At 45.0% G+C, this 13,061-nt stretch overlaps 3 protein-coding genes across 3 annotated transcripts in view; 1 reads left to right on the top strand and 2 right to left on the bottom strand.

Annotated features, from left to right (window-relative positions):
* Window positions 1-3,669: 3,669 nt before the first annotated feature.
* agrp (agouti related neuropeptide) lies at window positions 3,670-4,954 on the top strand. The gene is made up of 3 exons (XM_062426334.1): window positions 3,670-3,781; window positions 4,279-4,370; window positions 4,763-4,954. Exons 1-3 carry the CDS (start codon window positions 3,670-3,672, stop codon window positions 4,952-4,954), a joined length of 396 nt encoding a protein of 131 aa, XP_062282318.1.
* A 1,670-nt stretch (window positions 4,955-6,624) lies between these two features.
* LOC133984355 (chymotrypsin A-like) lies at window positions 6,625-8,316 on the bottom strand. The gene is made up of 7 exons (XM_062423675.1): window positions 8,265-8,316; window positions 7,924-8,027; window positions 7,758-7,837; window positions 7,572-7,650; window positions 7,312-7,492; window positions 6,913-7,046; window positions 6,625-6,786 (listed from the first exon to the last, which is right to left on the bottom strand). The coding sequence occupies exons 1-7, from the start codon at window positions 8,314-8,316 to the stop codon at window positions 6,625-6,627; spliced, it is 792 nt and encodes a 263-aa protein (XP_062279659.1).
* Window positions 8,317-11,742: 3,426 nt separating this feature from the next.
* Window positions 11,743-13,061, bottom strand: part of LOC133984293 (chymotrypsin A-like) — a 1,692-nt gene continuing 373 nt past the window's right edge. The window contains exons 2-7 of the mRNA XM_062423538.1: window positions 13,042-13,061; window positions 12,876-12,955; window positions 12,690-12,768; window positions 12,430-12,610; window positions 12,031-12,164; window positions 11,743-11,904 (exon numbers count right to left, since the gene is read on the bottom strand). The exon at window positions 13,042-13,061 is cut by the window's right edge and continues 84 nt beyond it. Coding sequence (XP_062279522.1) covers window positions 11,743-11,904; window positions 12,031-12,164; window positions 12,430-12,610; window positions 12,690-12,768; window positions 12,876-12,955; window positions 13,042-13,061 — 656 coding nt within the window. The remainder of the gene's footprint in view (window positions 11,905-12,030; window positions 12,165-12,429; window positions 12,611-12,689; window positions 12,769-12,875; window positions 12,956-13,041) is intronic.

Genomic DNA, 13,061 nt, shown 5'->3' with positions numbered 1-13,061 from the left:
GAAGAAGAAGAAGAAGAAGAAGAAGAAGAAGAAGAAGAAAAAGAGGAAGAAGAAGAAGAAGAAGAAGAAGAAGAAGAAGAAGAAGAAGAAGAAGAAGAAGAAGAAGAAGAAGAAGAAGAAGAAGAAGAAGTGAGGGACGTCACATAGAAACTTGTATTACGGGTTTATCTTCATCTCTGATTGCAGCGTCACTATCAATAAAGTTTATATAAGTTTTCTTCATAATGTAAAGAAACATTTCTTTTTAGTTTGTTGCTTCATTAACGTGAACCTTTACCTGAACCCTAACCCAACACACACCTGCATATGAGACCCAACACACACCTGCATATGAGACCCAACACACACCTGCATATGAGACCCAACACACACCTGCATATGAGACCCAACACACACCTGCATATGAGACCCAACACACACCTGTATATGAGACCCAACACACACCTGCATATGAGACCCAACACACACCTGTATATGAGACCCAACACACCTGTATATGAGACCCAACACACACCTGCATATGAGACCCAACACACACCTGCATATGAGACCCAACACACACCTGCATATGAGACCCAACACACACCTGCATATGAGACCCAACACACACCTGTATATGAGACCCAACACACACCTGTATATGAGACCCAACACACACCTGCATATGAGACCCAACACACACCTGTATATGAGACCCAACACACACCTGTATATGAGACCCAACACACACCTGCATATGAGACCCAACACACACCTGCATATGAGACCCAACACACACCTGCATATGAGACCCAACACACACCTGTATATGAGACCCAACACACACCTGCATATGAGACCCAACACACACCTGCATATGAGACCCAACACACACCTGCATATGAGACCCAACACACACCTGTATATGAGACCCAACACACACCTGCATATGAGACCCAACACACACCTGCATATGAGACCCAACACACACCTGCATATGAGACCCAACACACACCTGCATATGAGACCCAACACACACCTGCATATGAGACCCAACACACACCTGCATATGAGACCCAACACACACCTGCATATGAGACCCAACACACACCTGCTTATGAGACCCAACACACACCTGCATATGAGACCCAACACACACCTGTATATGAGACCCAACACACACCTGCTTATGAGACCCAACACACACCTGCATATGAGACCCAACACACACCTGCATATGAGACCCAACACACACCTGCATATGAGACCCAACACACACCTGTATATGAGACCCAACACACACCTGCATATGAGACCCAACACACACCTGCATATGAGACCCAACACACACCTGCATATGAGACCCAACACACACCTGCATATGAGACCCAACACACACCTGTATATGAGACCCAACACACACCTGCATATGAGACCCAACACACACCTGCATATGAGACCCAACACACACCTGCATATGAGACCCAACACACACCTGCATATGAGACCCAACACACACCTGCATATGAGACCCAACACACACCTGCATATGAGACCCAACACACACCTGCATATGAGACCCAACACACACCTGTATATGAGACCCAACACACACCTGCATATGAGACCCAACACACACCTGCTTATGAGACCCAACACACACCTGCATATGAGACCCAACACACACCTGTATATGAGACCCAACACACACCTGCTTATGAGACCCAACACACACCTGCTTATGAGACCCAACACACACCTGCATATGAGACCCAACACACACCTGCATATGAGACCCAACACACACCTGCTTATGAGACCCAACACACACCTGCATATGAGACCCAACACACACCTGCATATGAGACCCAACACACACCTGCATATGAGACCCAACACACACCTGCATATGAGACCCAACACACACCTGCATATGAGACCCAACACACACCTGCTTATGAGACCCAACACACACCTGCATATGAGACCCAACACACACCTGTATATGAGACCCAACACACACCTGCATATGAGACCCAACACACACCTGCATATGAGACCCAACACACACCTGCATATGAGACCCAACACACACCTGCATATGAGACCCAACACACACCTGTATATGAGACCCAACACACACCTGCATATGAGACCCAACACACACCTGCATATGAGACCCAACACACACCTGTATATGAGACCCAACACACACCTGTATATGAGACCCAACACACACCTGCATATGAGACCCAACACACACCTGTATATGAGACCCAACACACACCTGTATATGAGACCCAACACACACCTGCATATGAGACCCAACACACACCTGCATATGAGACCCAACACACACCTGCATATGAGACCCAACACACACCTGCATATGAGACCCAACACACACCTGCATATGAGACCCAACACACACCTGCATATGAGACCACTGACGCCGCCACAGAGTGGAAGTCAGCAGTGGCCTGCACACACCATCATCATCATCATCATCATCATCAGTTATTTATTGTGTTCTGTACTCCCCCCCCCCCCCCCCCACATCTTCCTGTCCATCAGGTTAAGTTGTTTATATGTAAGCCCCCCCCCCCCCACATCTTCCTGTCCATCAGGTTAAGTTGTTTATATGTAAGCCCCGCCCTCCCCCCCCCACATCTTCCTGTCCATCAGGTTAAAACCTGTTTATATGTAAGCCCCCCCCCCCCCCCCCCCCCCGGTCATGTGACCTCCTCTCAGGCTTTAAATGAGCGTCGGTCCCTCAGAGAGACGAGAGTCACAGCAGCAGGTCGTTGATCGTTTCATCTCTGAGGATCATTACAGGTAACTGAGTTCATTTATATGCTTTTATAATGTTATATTATGTTATATTATGTTATTATATTATTATATTATTATATTATTATATTATAACTTTGTGTTTTACAAACATAATGTTTGATTTCATTCATGTTTTACAGGTTCTGTAGTTTAAAACGTCTCAGAGAGAAAAGCTGCAGTTTGATATGAAATATAGAAAATAAGTGAAAAGCTTTAAGTTGATTTAACTTCTTTCATCTTTAATATTTATTAATAGTTAATAACTGAGATGTTTAACTGATATTTAATTATTCATATTTAATATGCAGAAACAAGCGTTAAATATTGATTAACTGATGATAACTGATCAGGATCAATAATAAGTCAGAACTAAGTCCTTTTGGTTATTTTTAATAGTAAACAGAATAAATCTGCATTGATTGGTTGATCAATACTTTAATAATAATCTAATTTCACATTTAGTAAATAAATAAATGATCAATAATAAAAATATCACATTGTTTATTTTACAGTAAAATGAAGAACGATGTTTAATGTTGCAGGTTGATCAATATCTCTGATTGGCTCTTTATAAATGGATCTTATTGATCACTATCAGAGCTTCTGATCAATAAGACTTCTGAGTCTCTCATGGCTGGATGTGATTGATTAGACAGAACATAAGTATTAATTAATATTAATTATTGAATAAAACTGATTAAAAGTGTCACTCAGATCCATTATTGATTGTAATATTGATCAATAAGAAGCAGTTCATGTAACACCATGTTTGGCTTTGTTTCCTTATTCAGAGACTGTTGAGAAGCCGAGGATTGTGGGTGTTGTAGTTCTTCTTCTTGTGCTGTGAGTGACGGCAGGATGCGTGGCTGCCTGCTGCTCTGCTGCTGCGTCAGTCTGATGCGTCTCTCGGCTGCGCTGGTGCACGGAAACCTGCAGCTGGACACGGAGCCCGTCTACCTGTCTGACATCGGTCAGTGATGTCACCGACACCTGGCCAATCACAGAGCTCAAACAAGCAACATGTCACACCCAGCTGACTTCATTATTTATTAATAATAATAATAATAAAACTGCAGACTGCAGCTTCTCTGGCTATGCTGCAGAGTTAGCAGCTGCTGAACAGCTGAGTGTCGTCGGCATAGCAACTGATCACACATCAGCTGTCAGATGAATTATTGATAATATAAATAAGCGAGTGTAACACAGCTGGACAACCTGAACACTTACAGGCTGTTTACATTTATATCAAACTGTGGACCTGATCAATAATACTGATCAATAATATTAATCAATAATACTAATCAATAATACTAATCAATAAGACTAATTAATAATACTAATCAATAATACTAATCAATAAGACTAATTAATAATACTAATCAATAATACTAATCAATAATACTAATCAATAGTATTAATCATCCACATGTACAACGGCAGATATTAATGTTTGTTTTTGTCATGCAGAGAGAAGCCACGCCCCCGACCCTGTACGTGACTCCGCCCTCTTAGCTGTCGACTCTGTGGAGGATCACTTCCTGTTGGACTCGTATGACGAGGTGGGTGGGTGTGGCCTAATGGGAGGGGACGAGGTGGGTGTGGCCTAATGTGCGGTGGGTGTGACCTAATGTGAGGTGGGTGTGGCCTAATGTGAGGGGACAAGGTGGGTGTGGCTTAATGTGAGGTGAGGAGGTGGGTGTGGCCTAATGGGAGGGGGTGGGTGTGGCCTAATGTGCGGTGAGGAGGTAGGTGTGGCTTAATGTGAGGTGAGGAGGTGGGTTTGGCCTAATGGGAGGGGGTGGGGTGGGTGTGGCCTAATGTGCGGTGGGTGTGGTCTGATGTGAGGTGGGTGTGGCCTACTGTGAGGTGAGGAGGTAGGTGTGGCTTAATGTGAGGAGGTGGGTGTGGCCTAATGTGAGAGTGTTTAGCCTGACGGTGTTTGTGTCTCCAGGACTCGTCTGCGGCGCTGCAGCTGCAGGGTCGGGCCATGCGCTCGCCGCGGCGCTGCATCCCTCACCAGCAGTCGTGTCTGGGTTACCCGCTGCCCTGCTGCGACCCGTGTGACACCTGCTACTGCCGCTTCTTCAACGCCATCTGCTACTGCCGCCGCGTGGGCCACGCCTGCCCACCGCGACGCACCTGACCACAGCGCAGGAAATGTGATGTTTGTGCAATAAATGAATAAATTGATATATTTTCAAAAGTCACATTAACGTTTTTTTGTGTCAGTGATTCAAACCAGCTGATCCACAGTCAGCTGACTGAAACCCCAGGTGCATTCTGGGAGTGACTGAGTGCTGTTCATTCTGCTTTTAATGCATTACAATTATTAAACACTTCAATGTTCATTGAGATTCATCATCTCATTACCAGAGACATAAATACACATAAACATACAGTACTCACCTACACATCAACTACACACTCGTTAAAAATCAACATTTAATTGAAGTGAGTTAAACAAAAGTAATAAAAACAGTTAATAAAGATCTTACAATGTATTTGGATTAATAGATAAATGACAATAAAGGAAATAATAAGCAAACAATCAATAATAATAATAATAATAATAATAATAATAATAGTGTTTATTTAAATAAAAGCAACATAATGTTTGACAGAGATTATTAGTGTAATGGCTCAGATGAGATGATCAGCTGATCGCATGGCAGACTGAGACGATGACAGGAGAGAAAAAGCAATAACAGAAGAGATGAGTCATTAATTATTGATTTGAATATTAGCATTAATATTTATAATATCTTCTTAAAACATCTTTTATCAGAGAGCCTTTCCTGATTTTATTTGAGTCTTATGTTTTTATGTTTTTATGTCTGATCTATGGTGAAGTTTTATCTTGTAAATGAAGTTTATTATTATCATTATTATTATTATGATCACAGTTTTAGTTTATTTTGCTCTTTTGGTTTGTGTAAATACTCCTAATAAAGTTTTTATGAAAGTTTGATTTTGAATAAATTCCATAAAGTTTTATATTTCTCATCAGGATCGTTATGCTAAGCTAAGCTAGCTGTTCCTTAGCTAACCTCCCTGACTCAGTTTATTATGAATCAAAGAGAACGAGTGCCGTTATGCTAAGCTAAGCTAGCTGTTCCTTAGCTAACCTCCTGACTCAGTTTATTATGAAGCAAAGAGAACGAGTGCCGTTATGCTAAGCTAGCTGTTCCTTAGCTAACCTCCTGACTCAGTTTATTATGAATCAAAGAGAACGAGTGCCGTTATGCTAAGCTAGCTGTTCCTTAGCTAACCTCCTCAGTTTATTATGAATCAGAGAACGAGTGCCGTTATACTAAGCTAAGCTAGCTGTTCCTTAGCTAACCTCCTCAGTTTATTATGAATCAGAGAACGAGTGCCGTTATACTAAGCTAAGCTAGCTGTTCCTTAGCTAACCTCCCTGACTCAGTTTATTATGAATCAAAGAGAACGAGTGCCGTTATGCTAAGCTAGCTGTTCCTTAGCTAACCCCCTGACTCAGTTTATTATGAATCAAAGAGAACGAGTGCCGTTATGCTAAGCTAAGCTAGCTGTTCCTTAGCTAACCTCCTGACTCAGTTTATTATGAATCAAAGAGAACGAGTGCCGTTATGCTAAGCTAAGCTAGCTGTTCCTTAGCTAACCTCCTGACTCAGTTTATTATGAATCAAAGAGAACGAGTGCCGTTATGCTATGCTAAGCTAGCTGTTCCTTAGCTAACCTCCTGACTCAGTTTATTATGAATCAAAGAGAACGAGTGATGTGTTTCAGGTTCAGGTTTTTATTGAACTTCAGTGTAAAGTGAAGCTGGTGTGTTGCTTAGTTGGCGGCGATGGTCTGGTCCACCCAGGCGCGCAGCTCGGTGACGCGGGCGTAAACGCCGGGCATGGTGGGAGTGCAGGTGCCGCTTCCCCAAGACACGATACCAACCAGAGTCCAGGCGCCGGCCTTCTGACAGACCAGAGGACCGCCAGAGTCGCCCTGAAAACAACAACAGACACATGAATACACAAAGAAAGGAGGAGAGACGGCTCCATGCAGCAGGTGGAGCTACATCACATGTTGCTGCCATGTTAATAACAGGTGTGGTTAGCTTGAGGCACCCACCATGCAGCTGGAGGCTCCGGAGGCTCCGGCGCAGATCATCAGGTCGCTGATCCTGTTGCCCCAGTAACGACGGCACTGCTCATTGGTCAGCAGGGGGAGGGAGGCCTGCTGCAGCAGGGCGGGGGTGTCAGGAGCTGCAACACAACAACACATTCATATTAATAATGATGCTAATAGTAATAATATGCTCAGGGTTCCCATCATGCTTTGTTTTACTCTTTTACTTTCTCTATGTAACACATTCTGTTTATATTCACTAAGCTCACTAACTTCCTGCCTCTGCAACATGGTCCTGATACTGGTTAGTGCTCGGGCCCCAATAACACTAATGATAATGATATTAATAGTAATAATGATACTCATAGTAATAATAATATGACAGCAGTAATAATAAGGCACCGTTGTAGCGCGTCAGGCCCCAGCCGCTGGTCACACACTTCATGCTTCCGGGGAAGTTGTCTCCGGTCTCGGCCAAACACACGGGGGAAACACGCATGTTCATCTGGGCGGGGCTGGCCAGCTTGATGAGCAGGATGTCGTTGTTGATGGTGTAGCCGTTGTAGTTGGGGTGCTTGAACACCTGACAGGAAATGAAACAGTTAGCCGGCGAATGGCAGGAAGTCACGTGACGTGATGATGTCACGGCGCTCGTGGCTCACCTTGCCGACCTTCATCACCTGGACGTCCTCGGCGTTGGAGGAGCGGTCGTGTTCTCCGAGGATCACGCGGTGGGAAGTCCTGCGGGAAGACGTGAGGGTCAGCTGACCGATCAATCAATCCATCAACCTTTATTGATATAGCAGCAAATAACATGAGCAGCAGGTCTCTGTAATAACAGTGTTTACCTGACGTTGCAGTGAGCCGCTGTCACCACCCAGTTCTCACTGATGAGGGAGCCGCCGCAGAAATGGAAACCAGTATAATCCTGCAACACACACCGTGGTACTGGGTGTTACTGGGTGTGTGTGTGCATGTGTGTTACTGTGTGTGTGTGTGTGTGTGTGTGTGTACCTGCAGGGACACCTGCCAGGGCCAGGAGTGAGGCACCGCCTCCTCACCGTTCACGATACGGGAGTAACCCGTGACGACGGGGGGGATGGCGGGACTGCCGCAACCTGGTGACATCATCATAATGACATCATCACAATGACATCATCACAATGACATCATGAAGTACACATGAGATCAATCGTTAATCAATAAAATCATTTTATCCTCATTAAGCTTTAAAATATATTGGGGGGGTTATTTTACAAATGTTTCAGTTTTTTGGAGGTTTCTTGTAACCATGGTAACCAAATATAAAATCAGCTCAGACTACCCAGCATGCTTCACTCCCTCAGCTGACTCACCGTAGGCGGCGCCGACGAAGGCGAGGCAAGAGAGGATCCAGAGGAAGGCCATGGCTCGAACATGAAAGCTCCATCAGAGTCTCCAACCTTTATACACACACACAGACACCTGATTGGACGGGAGGGAGGTGATTGGACGGGACAGGAGGGAGGTGATTGGACGGGAGGGAGGGAGGTGATTGGACGGGAGGGAGGCGTGTTATCAGGACGCTGGGAGCTCAGACAGGTGGAGCTGACCAAGCATTTCCACCTGATGAAGCAAGAGTTTGAGCATGAGAGACAAAAAGAGAAGAGCAGTAATAATATGAATACTTAGTAGTTATGATGTTATAAATACACTGCTCCAAAACATAAAGGGAACACTAAAATAACACATCCTAGATCTGAATGAATGAAATATTCTTATTAAATACTTTGTTCTTTACATAGTTGAATGTGCCGACAACAAAATCACACAAAAATGATCAATGGAAACCAGATCCATGAACCCATGGAGGTCTGGACTACAGGCTGATCCAACTGATGTTATGTCCTTAAAACCAGTCAGAATGAGGCTCAGTACCGGTGTGGCCTCCACGGGCCCGTATGACCTCCCTACAACGCCTGGCTCCTGATGAGGTGGCGGATGGTCTCCTGAGGGATCTCCTCCCAGACCTGGACTAAAGCATCTGCCAGCTCCTGGACAGTCTGTGGTGCAACATGGCGTTGGTGGACGGAGCCAGACACGATGTCCCAGATGTGCTCGATTGGATTCAGGTCTGGGGAACGGGCCGGTCCATAGCATCGATGCCTTCGTCTTGCAGGAACCGCTGACACACTCCAGCCACATGAGGTCTAGCATTGTCTCGCATTAGGAGGAACCAACCGCACCAGCATATGGTCTCACAAGGGGTCTGAGGGTCTCATCTCGGTACCTAATGGCAGTCAGGCTACCTCTGGCTGTGCGGCCCCCCAAAGAAATGCCACCCCACACCATTACTGACCCACCGCCCAACCGGTCATGCAGGAGGATGTTGCAGGCAGCAGAACCTTCTCCACGGTGTCTCCAGACTCTGTCACATGTGCTCAGTGTGAACCTGCTTTCATCTGTGAACAAGGCGCCAGTGTTCTCTGGCAAATGCCAAACGTTGTGCACGGTGTTGGGCTGTAAGCAGAACCCCCACCTGTGGACGTAGGGCCCTCATGGAGTCTGTTTCTGACCGTTTGAGCAGACACATGCACATTAGTGGCCTGCTGGAGGTCATGTTGCAGGGCTCTGGCAGTGCTCCTCCTGTTCCTCCTTGCACAAAGGTGGAGGTAGCGGTCCTGCTGCTGGGTTGTTGCCCTCCTACGGCCTCCTCCACGTCTCCTGATGTACTGGCCTGTCTCCTGGTAGCACCTCCATGCTCTGGACCCGTCTCCTGGTAGCGCCTCCATGCTCTGGACCCTACGCTGACAGACACAGCAAACCTTCTTGCCACAGCTCGTATTGATCCTGGATGAGCTGCACTACCTGGTCGTAGACTCCGTCTCATGCCACCACTAGAGTGAAAGCACCGCCAGCATTCAAAAGTGACCAAAACATCAGCCAGAAAGACACTGAGAAGTGGTCTGTGTTCACCACCTGCAGAACCACCTGCAGAACCACCTGCAGAACCACTGCTTTATTGGGGGTGTCTTGCTCATTGCCTCTAATTTCCACCTGTTGTCTCCAGTTGCACAACAGCATGTGACATTGATTGTCATCATTGTTGCTTCCTAAGTGGACAGTTAGATTGACTTGAGTTACATTGTGTTGTTTAAGTGTTCCCTTTATTTTTTTGAGCCGTGTAGTTATACAGTAATGATAATAATGTAACTATTTGATCACGTAAACATTAATTAATGGAGTATTTGACTTGAATGACTTTAGATTAGATTTTAGATTTTTTAGATGAGATTATTTTATTTCAAATGTGTAAAACAAGAAAAAACAAAACAAAAACAAAAACAGCATATAAAAAAAAGAAAGCACAATGGTCTCACTGAAAACACTGAACTTACATCTAACAGAAAACGGAAAACATGACGGGGACACGTAATGTGTCAAAGTTACGTGTCCACATCACGGAAACAATACCAATGTAAAATCAATGGGAATCCTCTTTCCCCGGTTCATTCTAATAACAGCCTATAAAACTATTGATTATATTATTATTCATGTGGTAAGATGCTAAAGGAGGACAGTATTTCCCTTTTTAATAACGTAAAGATAAAGTCCAGCGGTAATAAATATAACAACTACCTCATTACACCAAAATGACAGTTATATCGTACACAACATGTTTTTTAGACAACAAAAAATCGTATTTAATGCACTATAATAAATTCAGTTAAATGACTATTAAAAATAACCATTTAATAAATGTATAGATTAGAAAACAGTATTAATTATTACGTGACATTGTTGAACCGGAGAATCCGTGTGTCCCATTGATTTTACATCGGTATTGTTTCCGTGAAGGGAACACGTAACTTTGACACATTACGTGTCCCCACCACGAAATTCATTGTTAAGAAGTCGTTGCCCCCGTCACGTATATTTAGATATTGACTCAGTTAAACACACATAGAGAGATGATAACAGATAATAATTCATTTGTTTAGTACTTTAAAGAGTAATGAGTCATTCTGTCCACAGGGTGGCAGTCATGTTTACACTCACAGTACAATCAGTGGAGAGAAGCAGAAAGTAGTGACAGAGAAACAATGAAAGTTCACACATAAGTTTATTATGAAGGATGTAAAACAATGAAATGTTGTTTGTTTCATGTGCAAACATTCAGCTCTTCATCTCTAACAGACATATTGAACACTAACCCATGTAGAAGTAGAAGTGACCCAAACACCTTCTGCTCTCTCAGCAGCATAAACACACGTAGCTTTAATGCTAACAGTCAACATGTAGCTCACATCTTCACAGCAGCCAAAACAGCTGATAATCAATGATCATGTGACTATAGATCAATAATAACGGCTGTCACAGCAGAATATGTTTTATTAATATTTAGTTAATGAAAGCTGCCGTTATGCTAAGCTAAGCTAGCTGTTCCTTAGCTAACCTCCCTGACTCAGTTTATTATGAAGCAAAGAGAACGAGTGATGTTATGCTAAGCTAAGCTAGCTGTTTCTTAGCTAACCCCCCTGACTCAGTTTATTATGAATCAAAGAGAACGAGTGCCGTTATGCTAAGCTAGCTGTTCCTTAGCTAACCTCCTGACTCAGTTTATTATGAATCAAAGAGAACGAGTGCCGTTATGTTAAGCTAGCTGTTCCTTAGCTAACCCCCTGACTCAGTTTATTATGAATCAAAGAGAACGAGTGCCGTTATGCTAAGCTAAGCTAGCTGTTCCTTAGCTAACCTCCTGACTCAGTTTATTATGAATCAAAGAGAACGAGTGATGTGTTTCAGGTTCAGGTTTTTATTGAACTTCAGTGTAAAGTGAAGCTGGTGTGTTGCTTAGTTGGCGGCGATGGTCTGGTCCACCCAGGCGCGCAGCTCGGTGACGCGGGCGTAAACGCCGGGCATGGTGGGAGTGCAGGTGCCGCTTCCCCAAGACACGATACCAACCAGAGTCCAGGCGCCGGCCTTCTGACAGACCAGAGGACCGCCAGAGTCGCCCTGAAAACAACAACAGACACATGAATACACAAAGAAAGGAGGAGAGACGGCTCCATGCAGCAGGTGGAGCTACATCACATGTTGCTGCCATGTTAATAACAGGTGTGGTTAGCTTGCAGCACCCACCATGCAGCTGGAGGCTCCGGAGGCTCCGGCGCAGATCATCAGGTCGCTGATCCTGTTGCCCCAGTAACGACGGCACTGCTCATTGGTCAGCAGGGGGAGGGAGGCCTGCTGCAGCAGGGCGGGGGTGTCAGGAGCTGCAACACAACAACACATTCATATTAATAATGATGCTAATAGTAATAATATGCTCAGGGTTCCCATCATGCTTTGTTTTACTCTTTTACTTTCTCTATGTAACACATTCTGTTTATATTCACTAAGCTCACTAACTTCCTGCCTCTGCAACATGGTCCTGATACTGGTTAGTGCTCGGGCCCCAATAACACTAATGATAATGATATTAATAGTAATAATGATACTCATAGTAATAATAATATGACAGCAGTAATAATAAGGCACCGTTGTAGCGCGTCAGGCCCCAGCCGCTGGTCACACACTTCATGCTTCCGGGGAAGTTGTCTCCGGTCTCGGCCAAACACACGGGGGAAACACGCATGTTCATCTGGGCGGGGCTGGCCAGCTTGATGAGCAGGATGTCGTTGTTGATGGTGTAGCCGTTGTAGTTGGGGTGCTTGAACACCTGACAGGAAATGAAACAGTTAGCCGGCGAACGGCAGGAAGTCACGTGACGTGATGATGTCACGGCGCTCGTGGCTCACCTTGCCGACCTTCATCACCTGGACGTCCTCGGCGTTGGAGGAGCGGTCGTGTTCTCCGAGGATCACGCGGTGGGAAGTCCTGCGGGAAGACGTGAGGGTCAGCTGACCGATCAATCAATCCATCAACCTTTATTGATATAGCAGCAAATAACATGAGCAGCAGGTCTCTGTAATAACAGTGTTTACCTGACGTTGCAGTGAGCCGCTGTCACCACCCAGTTCTCACTGATGAGGGAGCCGCCGCAGAAATGGAAACCAGTATAATCCTGCAACACACACCGTGGTACTGGGTGTTACTGGGTGTGTGTGTGCATGTGTGTTACTGTGTGTGTGTGTGTGTGTGTGTGTGTACCTGCAGGGACACCTGCCAGG

This window comes from Scomber scombrus, chromosome 1, assembly GCF_963691925.1.
Source record: "Scomber scombrus chromosome 1, fScoSco1.1, whole genome shotgun sequence".
Lineage (NCBI taxonomy): Eukaryota > Metazoa > Chordata > Actinopteri > Scombriformes > Scombridae > Scomber > Scomber scombrus.
This window is presented reverse-complemented; position numbering and strand designations above follow the sequence as displayed.